Genomic DNA, 21,539 nt, shown 5'->3' on the forward strand with positions numbered 1-21,539 from the left:
AGCCCCAAGCCTTGGCAACTTCCATATGTGTGTTGAGCCTGCAGGTGCACAGAAGTCAAGAATTGAGGTTTGAGAATCTCTACCTAGATTTCAGAAGCTGTAGGGAAACACCTGGATGCCCAGGCAAAAGTTTGCTGCAGGGGTGAGGCCCTCATGAAGAACTTCTGCTAGGGCAGTGCAGAAGGGAACTGTGGGGTCAGAACCCCCACAAAGAGTCCCTACTGAGGTACTGCCTAGTGGAGCTGTGAGAAGAGGGCCACCATCCTCCAGACCCCAGAATGGTAGATCCACTAGCAGCTTGTACCATGTGCCTGGAAAAGCTACTATATATCCCGTGCTATTCTCGTGATAGTGAGTAAGTCTTATAAGATCTGATGGGTTTATCAGGGGTTTCTGCTTTTGCTTCTTCCTCATTTTTCTCTTGCTACCACCATGTTAAGAAGTGGCTTTCACCTCCCACCATGATTCTGAGGTCTCACCAGCCATGTGGAACTATAAGTCCAATTAAACCTCTTTTTGTCCCCAGTCTTGGGTATGTCTTTATCAGCAGTGTGAAAACAGACTAATGCAAACATCCACTGGCATATTTACAAAAACTGAACATGTATCAGGACACAAAGATATTCTCCATAAATCCAAAAGGCAGAAATTATACAGAACATTCTCTGATTCCAGTGTAATAAAGTTAAAAATTAACAACAAAAGGAGCATCAGAAATCTATGCAACTGAAAAATTTTATAAATCTCTTCTAAATAACTCCTGGGTTAAAGAGAAAAATCTAAGCTGAAACGTACAATTATTTGGAAATATATAGCAATAAAAGCACTATATAATTAAACTAGTAATAGGTGATGAAAGGAGAACGTATGAATTTTTATTTATGAGAACACATAAAATCCTGAAAATAAAGAACTAAATACACATTCCATTCAAGGAGTTAGAACACAACAATAAATTTAAAAGCTGAAGGAATTAATAAATAAGAAAAAGCAGTCATTTATGAGGTAGAAAACAAAGGAACTCAATTTTTTAAAAAAAACCTAGTTCTCTGCAAAAGCCTGTTTTTTTATTTTTACTTATACTATTTTTTATAATTTTAACTTTTACTTTAGATTCAGGGGGTATATGTGAAAATTTATTACATGGGTATATTGTATGACACTGAGGTGAAAAAACCTATTTTATTAAAAATAGAAATTTTTCATCAATCAAGGGAAAAAAGATGTCACAAATAAGATTAGAAACAATTATAACTATAAAAATGGAGGATATATTTTTAAATTATGAGAATATGATATTAAATTTACATTATATATTTGAAAATCTTGAAAAATTGATGATTTTCTAGGAAGATTTAATTACAAAAATTTCCTCAAGAAGAAACAGAAAACTTGAATAGGTTTAGCGCTTTTGAAAGTCACCACATCCAATGAGACTAGTTAATCAGCTCTACCAACACTTCAGAAATCAGGCACTATCCACAATACATTAACTGTTTTCAGAGCACAGTAAAAGAAACTTTCCTAACTCATTCTAGGAGACTGGCATAACTCTGATAAACAAGCTAGAGAGAAACATCACAAAACAAACTGTAATTCTATCCATTTTATAAATAAAGATGTAAAACCACACAGAAGATATCAACAGTTGAATGCAGATGTATTAAAAAAAAATTACTCATGATCAAATGGAACTTATTTCAAGAATGAAAGAAAAAATTTCCAATTTAGGATTTTTTTTTTTTTTGAGACAAAGTCTTACTCTGTCACCCAGACTAGACTGCAGTGGCGCCATCTTGGCTCACTGCAGCCTTCATCTCCCAGGTTCAAGCGATTCTCCTGCCTCAGCCTCCTGAGTAGCTGGGATTACAGGGGCCTGCCACCATGTCTGGCTAATTTTTGTATTTTTAGTAGAAATGGGGTTTCAACATTTTGGCCAGGCTGGTCTCGAGCTCCCGATATCAGGCGATCCACCCACTTTGGCTTCCCAAAGTGCTGGGATTACAGGCGTGAGCCACCGTGCCTAGCCCAGTTTAGGAAATCTATTAATGTAACCTATTATACTACACAGATTAAACAATAAAGTTGAAAAACAATATAATAATCTCAATAGATACTTTTAAGAATTCAACATTCATTCCTGATCAAATCTCTTAGAAATCTAGGAATATAATAAAATTTTCTCAACTTGATAAAGGGTAACTACAGGGAAGACACTGACAAATGGCATAAAACTAGAAGTATTCCTGTATAAGTCAGAAATCAAGCAGAACCTATAACCAACACTATTCAATATTCATCAGGAACTCCTACATATTCAAATAAGGCAAGCAAAGAAATAAGAGTTATTAATATTAAAGAGAGAAAACCACCATTATATTTACAGATAGCTATTACATACATCTCTCCAGAAAAGCCAAGAGAATCCAAGGGAAAACAACAGCACCCATAGAGATCAATAAGGTGGCCAGAAACAAAACCCAACATACAAAAATCAATAGCTTTCCTATATCCATTTCAATAATGACCAATTAGAAATATAATTTTTTAAAAAAACCTAGATCTATATCTAATAAGAAATTTATAAAATCGATATGGAGGAAGTGATAAAACTTTAAAAAAATGTAAAAGAAGACCTGAAGAAATAAAAACATACCATGCTCCTGGGTGGGAAGACTCAATATTGTAAAGATGTCATTCTACCCCAATTAATCTATAATTTCCAAGCAATCCCAATCAAAATCCCAACAGGGTTTTTTGTTGTTGTTGTTTTTTTTTTTTTTTTTTTTTTTTTTTTATGGAACTTGACAAGCAGATTCTCAAGTTCATCTGAAAGAGAAAATGTGCAAGAATAGCCAAGTAATTTTTGAAAAGGAACCATAAGAGAAAATTTGCCCTATCAGTTTCCAAAAAACAAAAACAAAACCCCAAAACTCTCCTAAACTGTAATAATTCAAAGTGTGGTATTGTTAGGGCTTATGAAGGAACTGACTAATGAAACGTAAAGGGAGACCCAGTGTCCATATGGGGATCTAGGGTGTGATGAGCACCACATGTGGCAATTACCAAATATTGATTTGGGGGATCTCTCCTTCACACTGCTCACAGAAATAAATTCCATATGGATCAAAAAGCTAAACCGAAAGGCCGGGTGTAGTGGCTCACACCTGTAATCCCAGCACTTTGGGCAGCTGAGGCGGGTGGATCACCTGAGGTCAGGAGTCCAAGATCAGCCTGGCCAACATAGTGAAACACCATCTTTACATAAAAAATACAAAAAAATTAGCCAGGCATGGTGGCGGGCACCTGTAATCCCAGGTACTTGGGAGGCTGAGGCAGGAGAATCGCTTGAACCCAGGAGGCGGAGGTTGCAGTGAGCAGAGATTGGGCTGCTGCACTCCAGCCTGGGTGACAGAGTGAGACTCTGTCTCAAAAAAAAAAAAAAAAAAAAAAAAAAGGAAATAAAAATGTTAAACAGAAAAGAGAAAATCATAAAAGTTTTAAGAGAAACTACTGTCCTAAAACTATAAGTTTTTAGAGGAAATACAGAATAGGTTTACTATCTTGGGCAAGATCCCAAACTCAAGAATCATGAAGGAAGATGAACAAATTTGACATCATAAAAACTTTACTTTATTTTGAGACAGGGTCTCACTCTGTCACCCAGGCTGGAGTGCAATGACGCAATCATGGCTCACTGCAGTCTCGACTTCCTAGGCTTACGCAGTCCTCTCACCTCAGCCTCCCAAGTAGCTGGGACTACAGGCCCGTGCCACCTTGCCTGGCTAAATTTTTCAAATTTTTTTTTGTAGAGACAGGGTATCACTATGTTGACCAGGTTGGTCTCAAATTTCTGGGCTCAAGAGGTCTTCCCGCCTTGACCCCCAAAGTGCTGGGATTACAAGTGTGAACCACTATGCCCAGCCCATAAAAACTTTAAACAGATTTTTATTAAAAAATTATATATGAAAGGGGGGCACAAATCATCACTGTACTGCTTGACAACTTAATATAAAATTAAAGTATCTCTAAAATGAAAGACATCAGGGACCAGTGAACACACAGGGGTACACCACTCCCCTCTCTGGAAACAATGAAGATGGCACGTGCCTCTGTGGATTCCTGAGAGTGTAAAATTTCTCCCCAAGGTAGGTGCTAACACACCTGAAGGCAACATGACTAGGGAAACTGGGGGCTGAAGGAGTTTATTCCTTTCTTTTCTTTTTTTTTTTTTTTGAGACAGAGTCTCGCTCTGTTGCCCAGGCTGGAGTGCAATGACACAACCTTGGCTCACCAAAACCTCCACCTTACAGGTTCAAGCAATTCTCCTGCCTCAGCCTCCCAAGTATCTGGGATTATAGGTCCCCACCACCACACCCAGCTAATTTTTGTATTTTTAGTGGAGACAGGGGTTCACCATGTTGGCAGGCTGGTCTGGAACTCCTGACCTCAGGTGATCTGCCCACCTCCACCTCTCAAAGTGATGGGATTACAGGCATGAGCCACCATGCCTGGCTATTTCTTAATATAATTTGGACAGTTCCTCTGTTTCTTTCATTTGATTTAATTATTTTTATGTGACAACATTTATAAGGAATACACAGTTTTACAAAGAAACCTGGCTAAACTATGTCTACAGGTTTTTTGACACCTTTCTATTCAAAAGGTGTGACCAAATTTCTCTCCCCTTGGGTGTATGCTAAACTTAGTGATCCATTTCTAATACACAGAGAATGGCTGAAGAGATGGTGCGTGACTTCTGAGATGAGGTCATAAAGGGCACTGCTGATCTGGTTTTGTTTTTTCTCCTGAACCACTCGTTATGAAGGAAGCTAGTTACCACGTTATGGGGACACTCAAGCAACCCTCTGGAAAGGTACACACGGTGAGGAATCAGGGACTCCAGCCAACAGACCTGTAAGTAACTCATCTTGGAAGTGAATCCTCCAGACTCAGTCAAGTCTTCAGACTACAATCACAGCCAACAGCTTGACTAGCACTTCATGAGTGACCCTGAACCAGAAACATTCAGCAAAGCCACTATCTGTGCTGGAAAACAAGTGTTTGTTGTTTTAAGCAGCTACATTTTTAGAATGACTGCCACGCAGCAATAGATAACTAATACACAATCTAATTGATAAAGAACTATAAACCACAAGTTTTAAGTTCAACAATGACAGAGTTGCATATATCATACTAACTCTTCTTATTAAAGATAATAATTATAAACTCTGAACAAAATAGTTACTTAGAAAAAATCAACTTTTTAAGAGCACTGAAGAATGACCAGAAAAAGGCAGAGGGTAGGCAGGGGATTCAATTCTTGACAAACCATACTGGGTATGATCCAAGTTGACATGACTTTTCCTCTTGAGAGAAATTTCCATTTCTTTTGGTGCAGAGAGGCTAGAACTCAAATACTAAAGCACAGTAAAGTATTATCTTTCTCCAGAGGAGTCAAGGGATAGAGTTTGGGACTGTCAGAGCAGCTGGAAATCGAGAGGAGAAATCTCAGAAAGGAGAGAACTACAGAAGAGAACATATAAACTCCTCACAATCACTTGGCTGAACCCTGAACTATACATGGGCAACCCTCTAAGAAGTCCAGTAGGAAAACAATAGCCGAGAGGCTGGATGAGCTGAGCAGATATTTCAGCTGCTGCCCACTACAGGCAGTCCATTTGGAGTTTGAGACTTGCTAAGTTAGAGGTCTGGGTTTAAACATTTCAGGCTTTCCACTAAAATACCAAGAGGGTCATGGTCTACGAGAACAGACTATATCCTGGGGCTAACAGATTTTCCCTAAGGCTATGAGCAAATCAGAAAGATAACCATTAAAAAAAAGAATAATCAGGTCTCCACAAGCTCACATTTAACCAACTGCTAGAACGAAACTTAATGGTATTCAAAGACAACAGAATTCAGAGTCTCTACGATGTAACAGTATCTACCATACAATAAAAAATTACTAGACATATGCAAAGAAAGAGAAATATATGACCCACCGTAAAAAGAAAAATCAGTCATTATAAACATACTCCTAAAATGACCTAGATATTGGAATTAAGTGCAAAAGACTTTAAAGTATTTCTTACAAACATGTTAAAGAGTCTAAAATAAAAGATAGATATAATGAGTGAAGAGATGGAGACCCAGGAGAGATTTGGAAACAGTAAAAAAAAAAGAGTCAAATGGAAATCATAAGACAGAAAAGTAAATATCTGAATTTTTTTTTTTGAGATGGAGTCTTGCTCTGTCACCTAGGCTAGAATGCAGTGGTATGATCTCAGCTCAATGCAACCTCCACCTCCCAGGTTTAAACCAGTTCTCCTGCCTCAGCCTCCCGAGTAGCTGGGATTACAGGTGCGTGCCACCATACCTGACTGACTGATTTTTGTATTTTTAGTAGAGATGGGGTTGCACCATGTTGACTAGGCTGGTCTCAAACTCCTGACCTCAGGTGATCCACCCACCTCAGCCACCCAAAATGCTGAGATTACAGGTGTGAGCCACCATGCCCAGCCCTGAAAATTTTTTTTAAAGACTAGACTGAACACAACAAAAGGAAGGATTAGTTAACTTGAAGTTCAATAAAAATCATCCCATTTGAAGCAGAGAAAAAAGGGTTAAAAAAATGAACAGTACCTCAGTAAACGGTGAGGCGTATTAAGCAATCTAACAACTATAACTGTGCCCACAGAGAATAGAAAGAAGATGGAACTAAAAAACATTTGAAGAAATATTGACATTTTTCCCCCAAATTTTCTTTAAAAAGAATAACCCACTAAGAAGCACAGAAAACCCAAGCTGGAATTAATATGAAGAAAACTACACAAAAGAATGTTAGAGCCACAGGCAAAGCACAGATATCTAAAAAAATAACACTATGAAAGCAGCTATAGGGACGGGCCACGGTGGCCCATGCCTGTAATCCCAGCACTTTGGGAGGCTGAGGTGGGAGGATCACTTGAGGCCAGGAGTTTGAGACCAGCCTGGGCAACATAGCAGTATCTCATCCTACAAGGAAAAAAGTTGTTTTTTTTTGTTTTGTTTTGTTTTGATTAGCTGGGAAAGGTTGTGTTCACCTGTAGTCCCAGATACTTGGGAAGCTCATTTGGAAGGATCACTTGAGGCCAGGAGTTTAAGGCCGCAGTGAGCTATGATTGTGCCACTGCAATCCAACCTGGGTGACAGAGCAAGACCCCATCTCTCAAAAAAAAAAAAAGGGAACAACAATAAGGATGACAATTAACAATTGACTCATCATCCAAAACAATGGATAACAGAAGACAATAGAATAACATCTTTAGAGTGTTGAAAGACAAAAAAAAAAAAAGTTAGAAGGTTATGTTCAGCATAATTTCTTTTAAGAAAAATGAAGAGAAGCCACTTTCAGATAAAATTTGAGAGAATTTTTCACCAGCATACCTGAACCTCAACAAATATCAAAAGAGATGAGAGATAACCTCAATAAATACCAAAGAGCCTGAAGACAGGCTGAAGATAAATGGAAAGATGGAAATCTGAAGCTAGAAAAAGTAAGGAAGACCAGTGGAATGGTACACATGTAGGTAAGTGTATTTCTTTTCATAAGCAGTTTGCAGTCAACCACGTGTTTGAAACAAGAATAACAGAAATGCACTGTGGGTTTATAATATGGGAAGTAAAATATATAAAAACAACAGCACAAACAATGACAGTGAGGGTGGATGGAAACAATCTTAGATTCATACATTATATAGAAAGTATACTATTAATTCCAGATAGACTGGGATAAGTTAGGATGTGTGTAACAGGGATATTTTTTAGTTAATGCATTGAATATGGTTGAGCACGTGTTGCATGTGTAATACTGGGTATGCCATTGACAGAAGAAAGAGATGATGGCCACAGTTCTGGGCCTCTAGGAGCTCAGCATGTCTTTGGAAGGAACCAACAAGGAAGATGGCACAGGACCACGTACTGAAGTTTAAAGGGGCAGATGGGAGCCCAGGAGCGGCAGAGCAGGCACTCTGTGAGGGCAGAGCATGAGGGTATGGCTTGAGCCTGACATGAGAGGACTTGACTACCCGTGAGAGTGCTGAGGAGACAATTAGGTCTGCGGCATCGGGCTGGGGTCAGCGTGCCACATAAAGATTGAGGACATGAGGTGGAGCTCACACCTCTCTGCGAGGTAGGTGTGGGGTTGAGGCTGGCCTTGACCCAAGGATCTGGTGATAGCCACTGGCTCCAAAGCTGCTGCAAACAGCTTTAGCCCCTCCACACAGGCAGCCACCCCGCTTCCTCCTGGTTCTCCCTCCGAGCCCACCTCCGGGTGGGGTGCCCTAACACAGCCTCCCTCTCTGAGTGTGCTGGTACACAACAGGTAATTTCTCTGGGATGTCCCTGGAGCTGACCATAGAGCTCTTCCTTTTCCTATCTTTATTTTTAGTTGTCACTCAAGAGACTATAATGCATATCCTAACTTATCACAGGCTATCTGGAATTAATAGTATACTACTTTCTGTATAATGTATAAATCTAAGAGTGTTTCCATTCACCATCACTGTTACCATTTCTGCTGTTGTTTATATATATATATATATATAACTTCCTACATTATAAACCCACAGTGCATTGCTATTACTCTTGTTTTAAACACATGCCAAATTCTATCCCTACATTCTCCAAATCTGGAGGGAGCACCTTCACTTGTAGAACTTGGGAAACGTAGGGAAAGAGTTTGGCAATGAGTGTAGAACTATCTAATGGTAACGCTGTATTTACTGTGCACCTTATCTGGGAGGATCTTTATGCATGTTACTTCCACTGACTCCTCCCCACAATCCACGATATAAGTGTTACCCACCTGTGTGATCCCAGGGAGTGCTCTAAACCAGTGCTTCTCAAATGCTCACTTGGAGACAAATCCCCTGCGATCTTGTTATAATGCAGAGCCTGACTCAGTAGGCCTGGGGTGGGGATTCTGCATTTCTGACGGCTCCCAGAGGATGCCATGCTCAAAGTCTAGGGACTTGGGGGAGCAAGGCTCAAGCAACCCTAAATGTGGGGTCCACCCCTCACTCAAAGCAACACAAATGGTTTTTATTCTCCCACTGAGAGTCTCAGCAAGAGGGAAGGAGGAGTTCAGCTATCCCCTGCAGACTTAGCCCAAGCCGATGGTTTCGCACATGGTATCTGACTTCATCCTCATAACAAACCTGGGGAGGCAGCTGCCTCATGGTCATTTCACCCCACAGGTAAAGAAATCTTGGCTCAGAGAGGTTATGTAAGTTGTCCAAGGACACACAGTCAGTGAGTGGTGGGAATGGAACTGGCACCCAGGTTGGCCCGATTCTACAGCTCCTGGAGAGACATCTCAGGGCTCTGTACCCATCGTCAAAGGCTCCAGGGAGAACTTATATATCTCAGTGTGCAAGAACTATCCACAAAGGAGTGAGGCTAGTTGACAGTGTCCTAATTTGTTCGCAGAACATGCCCTTGGGGGTTAATTCTGTTATGAAATGAAAATCCAACCACTTTCAAGATTTCCATGGGAAAAGACAGGCAGAGAGTCCTAAATTAAGTAAAAGCTAAGGACCCTCTTTTCGAAACACAAGAAATTCCCCCAAGGACTAGTGATCCAGGGAACCTTGGCCCAACCTCCCTGCCTGGTACTGCTCATAAGTGCAGCCAAAGGGGCTGCAGCCACCCTCACCAAGGCTCAGTGGCAGGAACGGCAGTGCCCCGGGAAGGTGGCTTCCCACTGCAGCCACCTGAGTGAGCAGGAGCACCTTCGAACTGAGAGGCACACAGGTCTCCTGGGTGAAGCCACAGTCCCTGGAGGCTCTCTGGCACTCCTCTCTGCTGCCCCCACTTGCTCAGTTCCCGGGTCAATGACATGCACCTAGAGGGGCCTTCAGAGCACTTGGTGACTGAGCTGTCACACTGCTGGGCTCCCATGGGGAACAGAGAGCCATTCAACACTTTACTCCAAAGCCTCATCCTAGCAAGGGCAGCTTGATTGACCAGTGTGAGAAGCTAAACGGCAAGGCCAGATGCACGCAGGGTCAGGGGCAGCTGCTGCTCTGTAAAGGGACCAAGAAGAGCTGACTCCCTGGTGAACGAGATGGGGGAGAGCTGGATCCAGGGAGCACTTCACAGAACAGAGCAGGCATCAACTGCCGTAAGGCACAGCTGGATGGAGCCAAGTGGAGAGGCACAGGGAGGCGGGGATGGGAATGGTTCAAGCCCAGGCATAAATCGGGAAGACCAGATGTGTCTAAGGGACACTATAACAAATGTCCTCTAAGGCCAGGGCAGGGGCAGGAGAGGTGGTCCAGCAAGCTTGAGTGGGAGTCGGAACCCAGGGAAGGCTCTGGTCCCAGGTGAAAGCTGTGACTCTGTCTGGGAAGTGACAGGGAGCCACTGAAGGCTATTGGCAGCGGGGAATCAACGCAGCCTTCCAGGAGTCAGCGGCCAGGCCAGCAGGACCAGAGGACAGAGAGTACCTTTCCGATGGGAACTGCAATGGCTTTTCAGGCAAAACAGTAAGCAGTTCCTCTGTTTTGAGGCCCCAGTCCCTGTGGGCCAGTTGCCTGGGCCATGATACAGATGGCACTGCTGCTTCTGGCCCAGGTGTCTGCTGACATGGCCAAGGCCAAAAGACAGGAGGCTGCGGAGATCAGCAGACAGGGAGCTCTCCAGCTGCCCCTGCCCCAGGCCCCTTAGCTTGCAGGCTGCCGCGCCCGGCCTTACCTCCTATTTTGGCATTGTATGCTATGCCCACGATGCAGTAAGAGTTGTTTGCTGAAGCAGCAACTTCTCCCGCACAACGAGTACCGTGTCTGAAACAAAGGAAAAAACCAAGTGAGGATGCAGCCCAGAAAGTTTCAGTGAATTCAGTGTATGGCTCAGTTCAATGCAACAAGTGAGTCAGTTGTCCAAAGCCCAGAGATGTCATTAAAGCCCATTTCCTGCATCCCCTCTCATCACCAACCCCACTCCCACTCTGGGAGAAGGCACCAAGTCAGCCTGGGTACAGCCCTTCCTGGCATCCTGAATGTGGCAAGTGCTCACTCAAGGTAACCTCTTCCAGGATGCCTCCCCTGACCCCCATGTTGGAGGAAGGTGCCTGCCCCAGTGCCCGTGGCCCTATACCTTCCTCCTCGCAGCATGTGTAGTCGGCACATGGCCACTGCTGTGTAGGGTGGGTGCTGCGCCACCTCGGCCCCATGTCTCCTGTGGTTGGCAGCATGGACACCTGCTGCCCGGCAGGATGAAAGAACGGACTGGTGCTGATGTCACCTGCCTCATCCCCCATGCACCTATAACACCATGCTCACCCTGAGGCAGCCCTTCCTGTGCTTCTAAGGCCATTTAAGCTGGAGCTGAGGAAGAATGCTCTAAATTAAACACTCAGCAGCTGGGGGACTATGAAGAAATGACCAGAAAAACAAATTGCTTTCCTCAGTAATGACCCCATTCTCTGATGTGCCACATCGGGTCAATTCCTCCAGCGGGGGCCAAAATAGGAGCAACTTGAAATAGCACATCTTTGAGAAGAGTCCACAGAGGATGGGAATCATTGATTCAAATTTAAAGCTGCCTTTAAAAATCGCCCCAGGCAGCAGCCCTTTGGAAGCGAGTCATCTGTCCTTGCCTGGAAGCTACACCGCTTCAAGGCCAGGGCTATTTCCGGGGTCACAGAGCTCGATGGATGGCTCAGGATGGGATTGAATCCTACCCTTCAAGGGTCACTGCATGGTATGTGGATCATTCCTCCTTTGCCCCAGGCGTCCTCACTGGCAACAGGAAGGGCACCTTGGGACGTGCATGAGACTGGGCCGCTGTAGGCTCCCGGGAGCTCTGCAGCTTGCTGTGTGGAACTCCAGTGGCTGAGGCTTCCTGCACAGCACTGCCTGTGCCTCCGTTTGTGAATCTCAGAATCAAAGCAACCGCAAACTAAAAGACTATAATCGGGGACGCCCCTCAGCAAGCATCTTGTCAACAGTGGGGAGGAAGAAGGCTTTTATTATTTTCCTCTAAATATTTTTGGAGGAACGATAAGAGCTCAGGGTATGGGGCATGCTGATGGAGAAAGGAAAGAGACAGCAAATGAACTCCCAGGACCAAGCCCAGGGCAGCCATTTACACTGCAAAGTCACCTGGGCTCTGTCACCCCACTGCCTCCACTTGCAAAGTGACAGTGACACAAAAACACCTGCCATTTCTGGAGAATCTGCTGGGTGCGTTCTTCACGCATCATCTCACTGACCCCTCCTGTGACCCTGTGAGGTAGGGGACGTCATTGGCCTGGACAAGCCTCTAAGACACCAAGACATGAATTTTCAACCAGCTCACCTAGCATGCACGCAGCCAGTAAGTGGGAGAACTGGGATCTGAACCTGGGTCTATCCAGCATCACTCATGCCCCTTCCACCTCATTCCTAAGGTCACAGAGTCACAAAAGCTCAGGCATGTGACCTATGTGCTCAAACAGACTAAACTGCTGTCTTCACACACCAGGTCATGGAGACTGTTAGACTTAAGGGCTTCTCTTTTACAATATTCCAAGAAAGTTGCAAACATTTCTAGCTGCCCGCCAGTGGTGACACCCCAGAGGAACAGGCTACCTCCACAGACGCTGGCCATGTCTGAAGGGCTGTGCCTGGCATGGGCTGTGACTCCTGGATAAGCCTGCCTAGCGCCCAGGCAGGGAAGATATGCCGGCAGTCACCGCCTCACCAGCTCCCTCACACACACATTCAATAGCGATGCTGCAGGGAGGGGAAGAGAAGCCGGGGAGAGGAGGCAAGGTGGTGACGTACTTATTTTCATTGCTGGCATCGTATCGTGGAGATGGGTCATAATCATTGCCGTTGACATCATAGCTGGCGTAGGAATCCTAAGAAATGGAATCTTGGTGAGTGAGGAGAAATGGCGCAGCATATGACAGCTCTGTTTAAATGGATTTTATGTTCTATTGGCAAATAGAGAAACCACATGCGGGATTCCTCTCTTACTATAGCTATAATCTCCTACATGTTTTTATTGTGGTAAAATATACGTGACAGGAAATATACCACCTTAACCATTCTCGAGTGTACGGTTCGGTGGCATTAAGTACATTCACAGTGTTGTGTGACCATCACCGCCACCCATCTCCAGAACTCTCTTCAACCTGCAAAACCCCATATCCACTAAAAACTAACTCCCCATTCCTCTCTCCCAGGCCCTGGCAAACCCCATGCCACCTTTTTGTCTAAGATTTTGGCTACTCTGAGTCACTCATGTCAGTGGAATCATGCAGTATTTGTCCTTTTGTGACTGGCTTATTTCACTTTGCATAATGTCCAAGGTTTATCCATGTTGCCACGTGTGTCAGAATTTCCTTAATTTTATATTTTCAATAGGTATGCTTTTGTTTGTATGACTGTAATAATAGTATTCACATAATTTTACATCCTCCTTTTAAAATATATGATGAAAGCTTTCCAGTGTTGTTGACATGGTCTGCAAAATTCATTTCTAAGGGCTGCATAATGATCTGTCAGATGGATACAATATGGTTTACTTAATCACTGGTAGGCGCTCAGGTCCCTTAGAGGATTTCAAGCATTTATCATATTTACTATATGCCAAGCTTGCTTCCTTACATTTAACTAATTTAGTCCTTACAATAACTCCATGAGAGACCAGTTCTCTTATGAACCCATTTTACAGATGGTGACACTGAGGCACACAGAAGTTAAGTAACTTGTTCAAGATCTCAGAGCTAATCATTTGCAGACCCAGGATAGGAACCGAGGTACTCTGGGCCTAGAGACCATGTTTTCACGCTGTAATCCTGTCACTGTTCGTGTTGCTACTATCTGTATGCTGATGATCCCCCTCCATGCATTTCTTAGTTCTTGAGGCTCCATTCCTAAAAGTATAAGTGACTCTGCAAGCATGTGGATGAATCCCTCTGCAAAACCCTTGCCCCTGACAGTAGCAAGTAGTAGAATATTCATTTTCCTAATTCTCTCCAGCATAGTTTTCTTTACTGCTTAACTTAACGGGAGTTGGGGGAGAATGGGACCTTACTGTTTTTAAACTTGCATTTACTTAATGACTAGCACAGTTGAGTATATTTGCATGTCAGTTCCAAGGATTGACTTACATAATTTGGGGCCAAGTCAGGGTGATTCCTCTCTATGCCATCATCGAGGATGGTGACCACCACATTTTTTCCTGTGTAGCCCCTCTTCCACGCTGCCTGGACATTCATTTCTGACCGGCAGCGACTGTTCTTGTCGCCACAATGCTGTAAGCACAGAAGACACAAAGTCCCCCCACCATGGACATTCCAGATGCAGAACTGACACTCGGTGCACACCCCACAGGAAGACGCTTAGGCTTGCAAGTAAATAAGGAGGGAACACCTATCCCTGCTTATATAGCAGAGATGCTCTTTCCCAGTCAGGTTGAGACTCATGCAGAGTGCTCCCTTGCTTTTTCTGCACCTGCCATCTATCACTTTCCCAGGGCATCGCCTCCCAACAGGAGCTCTGTCCAGGGGCTGGGCTTTGCCATTTAGTCATACAGCCTGCATCAAATCGCCTCCCCTCTCAAAGAGCCCCCACCCCAGGGTGTGTGCATAGTTTCAGAAAAAATCTACACAAAAGCTGGTGCTGCACAGCCTTGACGTAGGGGTTTTACACCCTCAAGGTGAAGTGTGTCTGTCTGGAGATGTTGTTTGAATTTAGCTTCATTGGGGGGAAATTAACCCATTTCAGAGACCTGGCGGCACAAGTGTCCTGGGGCAGAGAGAGGTCCTGTCCTACTTACCAGGTACCACATGTTGGACCAAATGGGGTCGTTGAAGTAAAGGGCCTGTGGGTCACTTCGCACCTGTCTCTTCACCCTTCGTTTCACTTCCTGTTGCTGAAGCCATTTCACCTACCAGAAGAAATGCAATTACTGTTTATATTAGAAATGATTTCTTGATTTCATGTAGCCTCTTTGCAGGCACTACAGGCTTCCTTGTGCATGAATATCTGTGTCATAGTAGATATTTTAGATGGTAAGTTCCTGGGGATATTTTCACTTCAAAGTGACTGCATTTGAAAGATGAGAACTTGTTTGTATATACAGAGGAAGAAATAACACCACTCGGATAGATTTTGAAGTCGCTGTACTAAAAGAAAGAAAGAAAGAAAGTGTTCACGCCTGTAATCCCAGCACTTTGGGAAGCTGAGGCAGGAAGATCGCCTGAGAGACTAGCCTGGGCAACATGGTGAAACTCTACCTCTACAAAAAAAAAAAATCTGGGCATGGTGGCACATGCCTGTAGTCCCAGCTACTCAGGAGGCTGAGGTGAAAGGATTGCTTGAGCCTGGGAAGTCAAGGCTGCAGTGAGCCATGATTGTGCCACTGCACTCCAGTCTGGGCAACACAGCAAGACTCTGCCAAAAAAAAAAAAAAAGAGAGACAGAAAGAGAAGAAGGAAGGAAGGGAGGGAGGGAAGGAAGGAAGCCAGTCTTGTGAAGTTGCCAATAAATTGTCTGGTGATCCCTGTCCTGAAGAAAAAGGAAATACATACATGGGAAAGCAATGAATGAAGAAAGTGTTTGATTAATCGGCATTGGAATTTGCTTTACAGCAAGGACATAAGTAAATATGATAAGCCATATATTGGAATATTTGGCAGCCACCAGCAACATGGTACCAAAACATGCACAAAGAAAAATCTAGAAAGGAATACAGCAAAATAGTAGTAGCATCAATTCCTGGGTGGTGACATTATTGCTAATTTAAAATTTTACAATTACTTTCAGGATGTCATAAATTGTCTTTCAATCAGCATGATTTGTTTTCATGATCAAGGAAAAAAGTTCACAAGGCTGTATCACTGATATTTAAGACCAAGGATCAAGGCACCAGGCCACCTGCAATAAAGCCCAGCTCCGTGCTCACCAGCTGTGTGACTTAGAGCTGGCAGTGGACATCCATGGCCTCAGGGTGGTGTCCACCCACACAGTGGGGACAGTCATGGGTCGCCACAGGTTTAATATACGAACACACAGAAAGCCCTCAGACCAGTGCCTGGAGCACACCCGCTCTTATCATCCTGTGTACACAATCTTTTCAAGCTAGGAAAGCTTTTTCATTTTAAAAGGATCTTGGGGTAAAGACTTCATGGGCCCTGAGTGGGAATGTTTTCTTTGGTCTTACCATGGCAGCTCCACCTGATTGAATAATGCTCAAAGCTGGGGTTCAGCCTGGCTCTGGGGCCTGAGATGGGCGGGATAAGGATGGGCAGCAGGGCTGTGCTCTTGAGGAGTCTGCACTACATTCAGGGGTCCCACCAATCAGAGTATGATGTGAGTTCCAAACAGGGCAGGCTGCCTGGAGGAGGCAGCTAGAGGAAGGCAAGGATACAAGAGGAGGGGGAGGGGCCCCAAGGTGACCCACGGCTGGTGACCAGGGTCGTGCTGGAAGCTGGAACAGAGCTACCTAAGGCTGAGCGGGCAGGGAGTAAAGGTACTCAAGGGCAAAGGGATAAGATTTCCCTTCCTCCTCCCTGAGCCTCGGCCTCTCCACATCATCCTGAGCAAGGACAGCTGAGCACCTGCATATATAGCTCACATTTAGGACTGGGGATGATCTCCAGGGCATCCTTGGTGTACAGGACAAAATGCTGGAAGAGAGGCATCCCAGCCTGTCCCACTCCGATGTAATTCGTCTATAAAACACCAGCAGACCAGACGCCTTAGAAACACTGCAAAGGGCTCAAAATCAATTTCACGTCAGACACTTAAAAAATCCTCAGCACCAAGTCCTAGATAATTTATAATGGCCGCTGATAGATACTTCCACAGAAAATAAAACTATAAAATGAGATATTTTGTTCCTAACACCTGCTGATGGCATTTTGCAATGTCCCCATATATTACCGCCTGAACTAGAAAGCTTTTACCTGGTCTAAGATGCCGCAAACAATATTTCATAATGTGTTAAGCACCCTATTATAAAATACAGTGGTATGTAGATCCCGCGCAGCCCAAAGCTCCCAGGGATGTTCCGCCCCTCCTGCCAGGCTGAGCCCTGCTTGTGCAAAGGAGCCCTGAACTCACTTTCTGTTCTAACAACATCCAGTCCCTTCCAACCGTTGTGCCCACCAGACCACACTTCCAGTCAGAGGAGGCGGCGCACTCTGCCCTTCCAAGCCCAAGTAGATGACGCCCCACTAATCAGCTGGGAGATGTGGGAAAGCGTAGAGCCAGAAGTCATAAGAGCGTTCCTCGGCAGGAAGGAAGAGCCTGAGCAACCCGGCCCCTGGCCCTTGCTGGGCTCTGGGAAAAACCCCACATCACTGGCATACAGTTCTGAGAGGGGCTGTGATAGCCTGGGGCCCGCAGCACAGTTTGGGGCTCTCTCTCTGGCGTGGTCACAGGGGCAGCCCTCTCTCTGCTAACAGACCTTCTCATTGTAAGTCTCCAACTGCAAGTGAGGTGCCGTCAGGCCAACAGAACTGAACGCTGTACAACAGATGATTGACCAGGCACGGGGGCTTCTCTGCGGAGATGAGGTGCAGGTAGACAGTGCAGTCGCAGAGGCTGATTCGCCCAGCAGCCACTCTGTCCCTTCCTCTGGGTTCCAGTCACTCCCTTCCTTCTCACTCAGCTCCAGGACAGCACAAGGGGATCCCAGAGCCCACTTCCTACCCATCACAAAGAGAAAGTCATTTTCCAGTTCACCTTCCCCAATGTCTCTGGACAGCAGGCATCCTGGGGTCACTTATTCTGTGGGTCACTCAACAAAAATGCACTGAGTCTTCCTGTTTGTCTGGCGCTAGGTTCTGGGAAGATCAGCATGAATATACCTGGTTCCCAGCCAGGACCAAAGTGCCTCTCCCTCCCCTCCCCAGCTGGGATGCAAAGCTCTGCCTTCAATGCCCCCTCGGGGTGAAACTGGGAGCCACCTGGACACTCTGTGGAGGTCAGAGGTGTGTCACCAGCCCCAAAACAAGTGACTAAAACTCCAGCTCTCCCATCGAATGAAAGCAACCCTCACAGCTTGCAGTGAGCAGAGATTGCACCATTGCACTCCAGCCTGGGCGACAGAGTGAGACTATCTTAAAACAAAACAAAACAAAACAAAACAAAAAACCAAGAAAAAAAAAGAGAAGAAAAAGAAAATGTGATTAGGTCTTAATGACTGCTGGATGACATCTGTTGACTTTTTTGTGGAAGATCAACTATAGGTGATTTGGGGCAAAGGCAAGGTTTGCCAAATGCCACTTCTAGCCCAAACACAAACCATCTTTCTCTGCAAATCTGTAGAAAGTGTCAGGATTTCTTCAAAGTCATATTTTGAAGATAGAACTTCACTCTGATCTTTTTCCTTTTCTCTATTTCCCAAATGTACGTCTCCTGCTAAACATGCAGCATACTTATAGATGAGTTATGCTCTGGGGCAGGGAGTTCTAATCATGAAGAAGGCTTCAGCATCTTCTCGAGACAAGTGCACAGCGACACTTTCTTTTGTAGTGTATGCTTCCTCCAGCTTTCTTCTTGGGAAATCAAGTTAAAATGAGGCATCCGTTGACTGTCCCTCTGTTGATAAGACAAGGTAAAATCTAAGGATGTTCCTAAAGGGTAACACAACAAGCAGAGACCCAGGAGGGGGCCCTGCTCACGTTCCAGTAAACGGCCTGCCATGTCGCAGGCTGTCCGTGCCACTGAGTTGTGATCCTTGTCCAAGCATCCTTTCAGCCAGCAGCCATGGGCAGCCTTCGCCATGTCTTCTTCCCTGTGGGCCACAAGTGGGCCAGAAGTTTGCTGACACATCAGTCCTGGGTGTGACAAGCGACAGGGGCGGGTGTTTTCAAACTTTTACTCATGAGCCAGTGTCACCAAAGAGAGCATGAAATCCCTCCCACTTGCACTTCCACCCAAAGACACCACGTCCTTCTGCCCTAACTTCAAGCCCTTGCCTATTTGTGGGGGGCCCTGCTGTGGCTCAGGAAGGCCCCTAGAAGCTCTTGGGAGCTGGAGAGTCCTAAAAGGAGAGGGGCTTCACAGTCTTTGCTCTGAGATGGAGTGAAGGCCACAGAGACCCTCCCCTAGGGTCCAGGGGTCCCACACAGCATCAAGAGAGTCAAGCTGCTGAGGTTCCTTGAAGTACACACCGGCAGGGCTGGGGACACCAGGTTCACACAGGTTCTGCACAGTTGTAGCCAAAGCAAGGGAGACAGCTCAGCCTGCTCTTTCTTTTCTCTTTTCTCCCTGGTTTCATCAAAGTGAAGGCTACTTTATTCTGTAACTGTGAAAGAACAAGGGGACTGCAAGCCAGCCCTAACTGTATACCAGGGCACATCAAGGGAGGGAGTCAGAGGCCAGACCTTGCACCCAGGAGCCACCAAGCTCTAAAGGCTCCTCCAGGAGAGAACAATCAGAGCACTGTAGAAAATAAACCTGTTATTCTCTCTGTGTGGGAGGCGGGCACTCTGCCTGGGCCTCTGCCTCCAAACTGTAAAGCAGGGGCTGGGACCAGTCCTCATTGAGAGCTTGTGCACTCAATAGTCTGTGGCGCTTAGATCTCGATTCCCATCAACCTTGACTGCTCTGAGCACCTTGCTGGGCCAATATCCAACTAGCTAAAGAGCTAAATGAGAAGGCTGAGAGGTGAATTTAAAGAAAGAAAAATCCCACTCCCTGACAAGTGCCTGTCAGTGCATAACGTGCAATGTGGCCCTTCTCTCACTGACAGGCAATGATTAATGCACCACGCCGGAGTCTTCTTGCCCTGGATCCCACAGTCCCTCAAGGAGTGGAAGGATAGGCTCAAGTCCCAGAAACCCTAGAACTGTTTACAAAATGGTGCCAGCATGAGCATGATTTCTTTTTTCTTCCGGAGAGCGAGAGGCCCCACAACTTTCATCAGCTTTTCAAAGGGGCCTGTGATCCCCCCAAATGGCTAAAAACCACTGAACCAAGCTAGACAGAGGCAGAAAGCAGATCAAAGTTTTCCCTGAGTGAGGGACCGGTACTACAGCTGTCATCTTCCAGCAGGGCAAGGGGACCATCGCCACAAGTGAGAGATGATTAAATGGTTTCATGAGAGCCCATCACAGTGAGGTGCCCAGGCCCACCTGTGGCGCTGCACTGGCTCACCTTGGGGTGGGGCTGGGGGAAACACCAGGCTGCCATGGCAACCACACAGCAGGGACCCAGTGAGTAAGCCTGGGCAGTAGAGGAGGGGGAGGAGGAACCGAAAAATAAAAGACATTCTAACTCAGCCTAGAAAGCCACCCCCACCACCACCTCCCATGTCATCCAGGCAGCTGTGAGCCCAGCTCCCTCCCCACTTCCTCACCTGCAGCCATAACTGTAACAGTGTAGAGACCATTTCTCGAATTCTTTCCATCAAAGTTGAACTACAGGTGCCAGAAGACCCCTGCTTAACGGTCACGAGAGAGGGAAGTCTTCGCTCTGCCGATGGTGGAAATGGGATGGTGCGTGTGAAAGCTCTTTGGGAAAGTGAAGCTATTCACTTGTAAGTTAGTTCTGATTTTGCTGAAAGGGGACAGAAGGTGCCCCTCCCGCTACTGCCCGCCACCCACCTCCACTCACTGACAACAGAAGAGGCAGCCGGAGCCCGGCTTCACCTATTGTTAGGGGCTGACCTGTGAACCCCTAAATTCTTATGTTGAAATCTTAACCCCGGATAGCTCACAATGTGACTGTAATGGGAGATAAGGGCCTTAAAGAGGTAATTACGTTAATATGAGGTCATGATGGGGGAGGGGCTAATCCAATCTGACCAGCGTCCCATGAGAAGAGTTGATTAGGACGGAGCCCCTCGCAGAGAGGGACAACCATCTGAGGATGCAGCAAGAATTCAGCCATCTGCAAGAGACCTCAGAAGACACCAACCCTGCCAACACCGTAATCTCAGTCTTCCCACCTTCCTAATTGCGAGACAATACATTTCTGTGATTGAAGCCCCCGCATCCTATGGGACTTTGTTACAACTGCCCCAGCTGACTAACAACCTATGAAGTCCGACGCTGCTCAACATATCTGATACCCAGTCACTGTCAGTACCTCTGTTATTTTAGCTCCAGCAATACAGGATACAGCTTTGTTGATTCAAACTATATTTAGGATTTTTCTATAATTTAGCTAAGGTGGGTCAGAATTTACTTCTAAAGTATTTACATAGAAAGAAGTTGCTTATGTTACACATATCTTGCTTATGTGAACCAAATCTGTGGAACTTGAGATATGCTTCAGTAAGCATTGTCTACTGTTCTCTGGGTAGCTGCTGGACTTGTAAGGGAGTAAAAACAAATGGTATGTGGCCTTGGCCCTCGATAACTTCCTGTTGCATTGGCAAGAGATGGGCTTGCATGCTTTGAACTCCACGTTCCTCTCTCCCGATGCATCCGCAGAGCACGGTCAGTTCGCCTTTCCATTGCCTCTCCTCTGGTTCTGGAATACTGAACACCCTCCCAAGCCTGATGATCCAGGTCCCCCAGGAACCACCTGCAGCTCCCCTGCCGACTCTGT

The 21,539-nt window shown here is 45.4% G+C and overlaps 2 protein-coding genes across 18 annotated transcripts in view; both read right to left on the minus strand.

Moving 5' to 3' along the window:
• SELENOS (selenoprotein S) overlaps positions 1-21,539 on the minus strand; it is a 219,340-nt gene that overhangs the window by 145,018 nt on the left and 52,783 nt on the right. The window lies entirely within an intron of this gene.
• Positions 1-21,539, minus strand: part of PCSK6 (proprotein convertase subtilisin/kexin type 6) — a 191,290-nt gene that overhangs the window by 117,171 nt on the left and 52,580 nt on the right. For 16 of the 17 annotated variants that reach the window (XR_012415496.1, XR_012415495.1, XR_012415497.1 and 13 more), the window contains exons 3-6: positions 14,812-14,922; positions 14,144-14,287; positions 12,810-12,886; positions 10,738-10,826 (exon numbers count right to left, since the gene is read on the minus strand). Coding sequence is in view for 9 of the 17 variants with exons in the window: in XM_045396062.3 (XP_045251997.2) it covers positions 10,738-10,826; positions 12,810-12,886; positions 14,144-14,287; positions 14,812-14,922 (421 nt within the window). In the remaining 8 variants the exon portion in view is untranslated. Of the gene's footprint in view, positions 1-10,737; positions 10,827-12,809; positions 12,887-14,143; positions 14,288-14,811; positions 14,923-21,539 lie in introns of those variants that run through there. The other variant, XM_073996859.1, reaches the window with a different exon arrangement.

This window comes from Macaca fascicularis, chromosome 7 (assembly GCF_037993035.2).
Source record: "Macaca fascicularis isolate 582-1 chromosome 7, T2T-MFA8v1.1".
NCBI classification, from domain to species: Eukaryota; Metazoa; Chordata; class Mammalia; order Primates; family Cercopithecidae; genus Macaca; species Macaca fascicularis.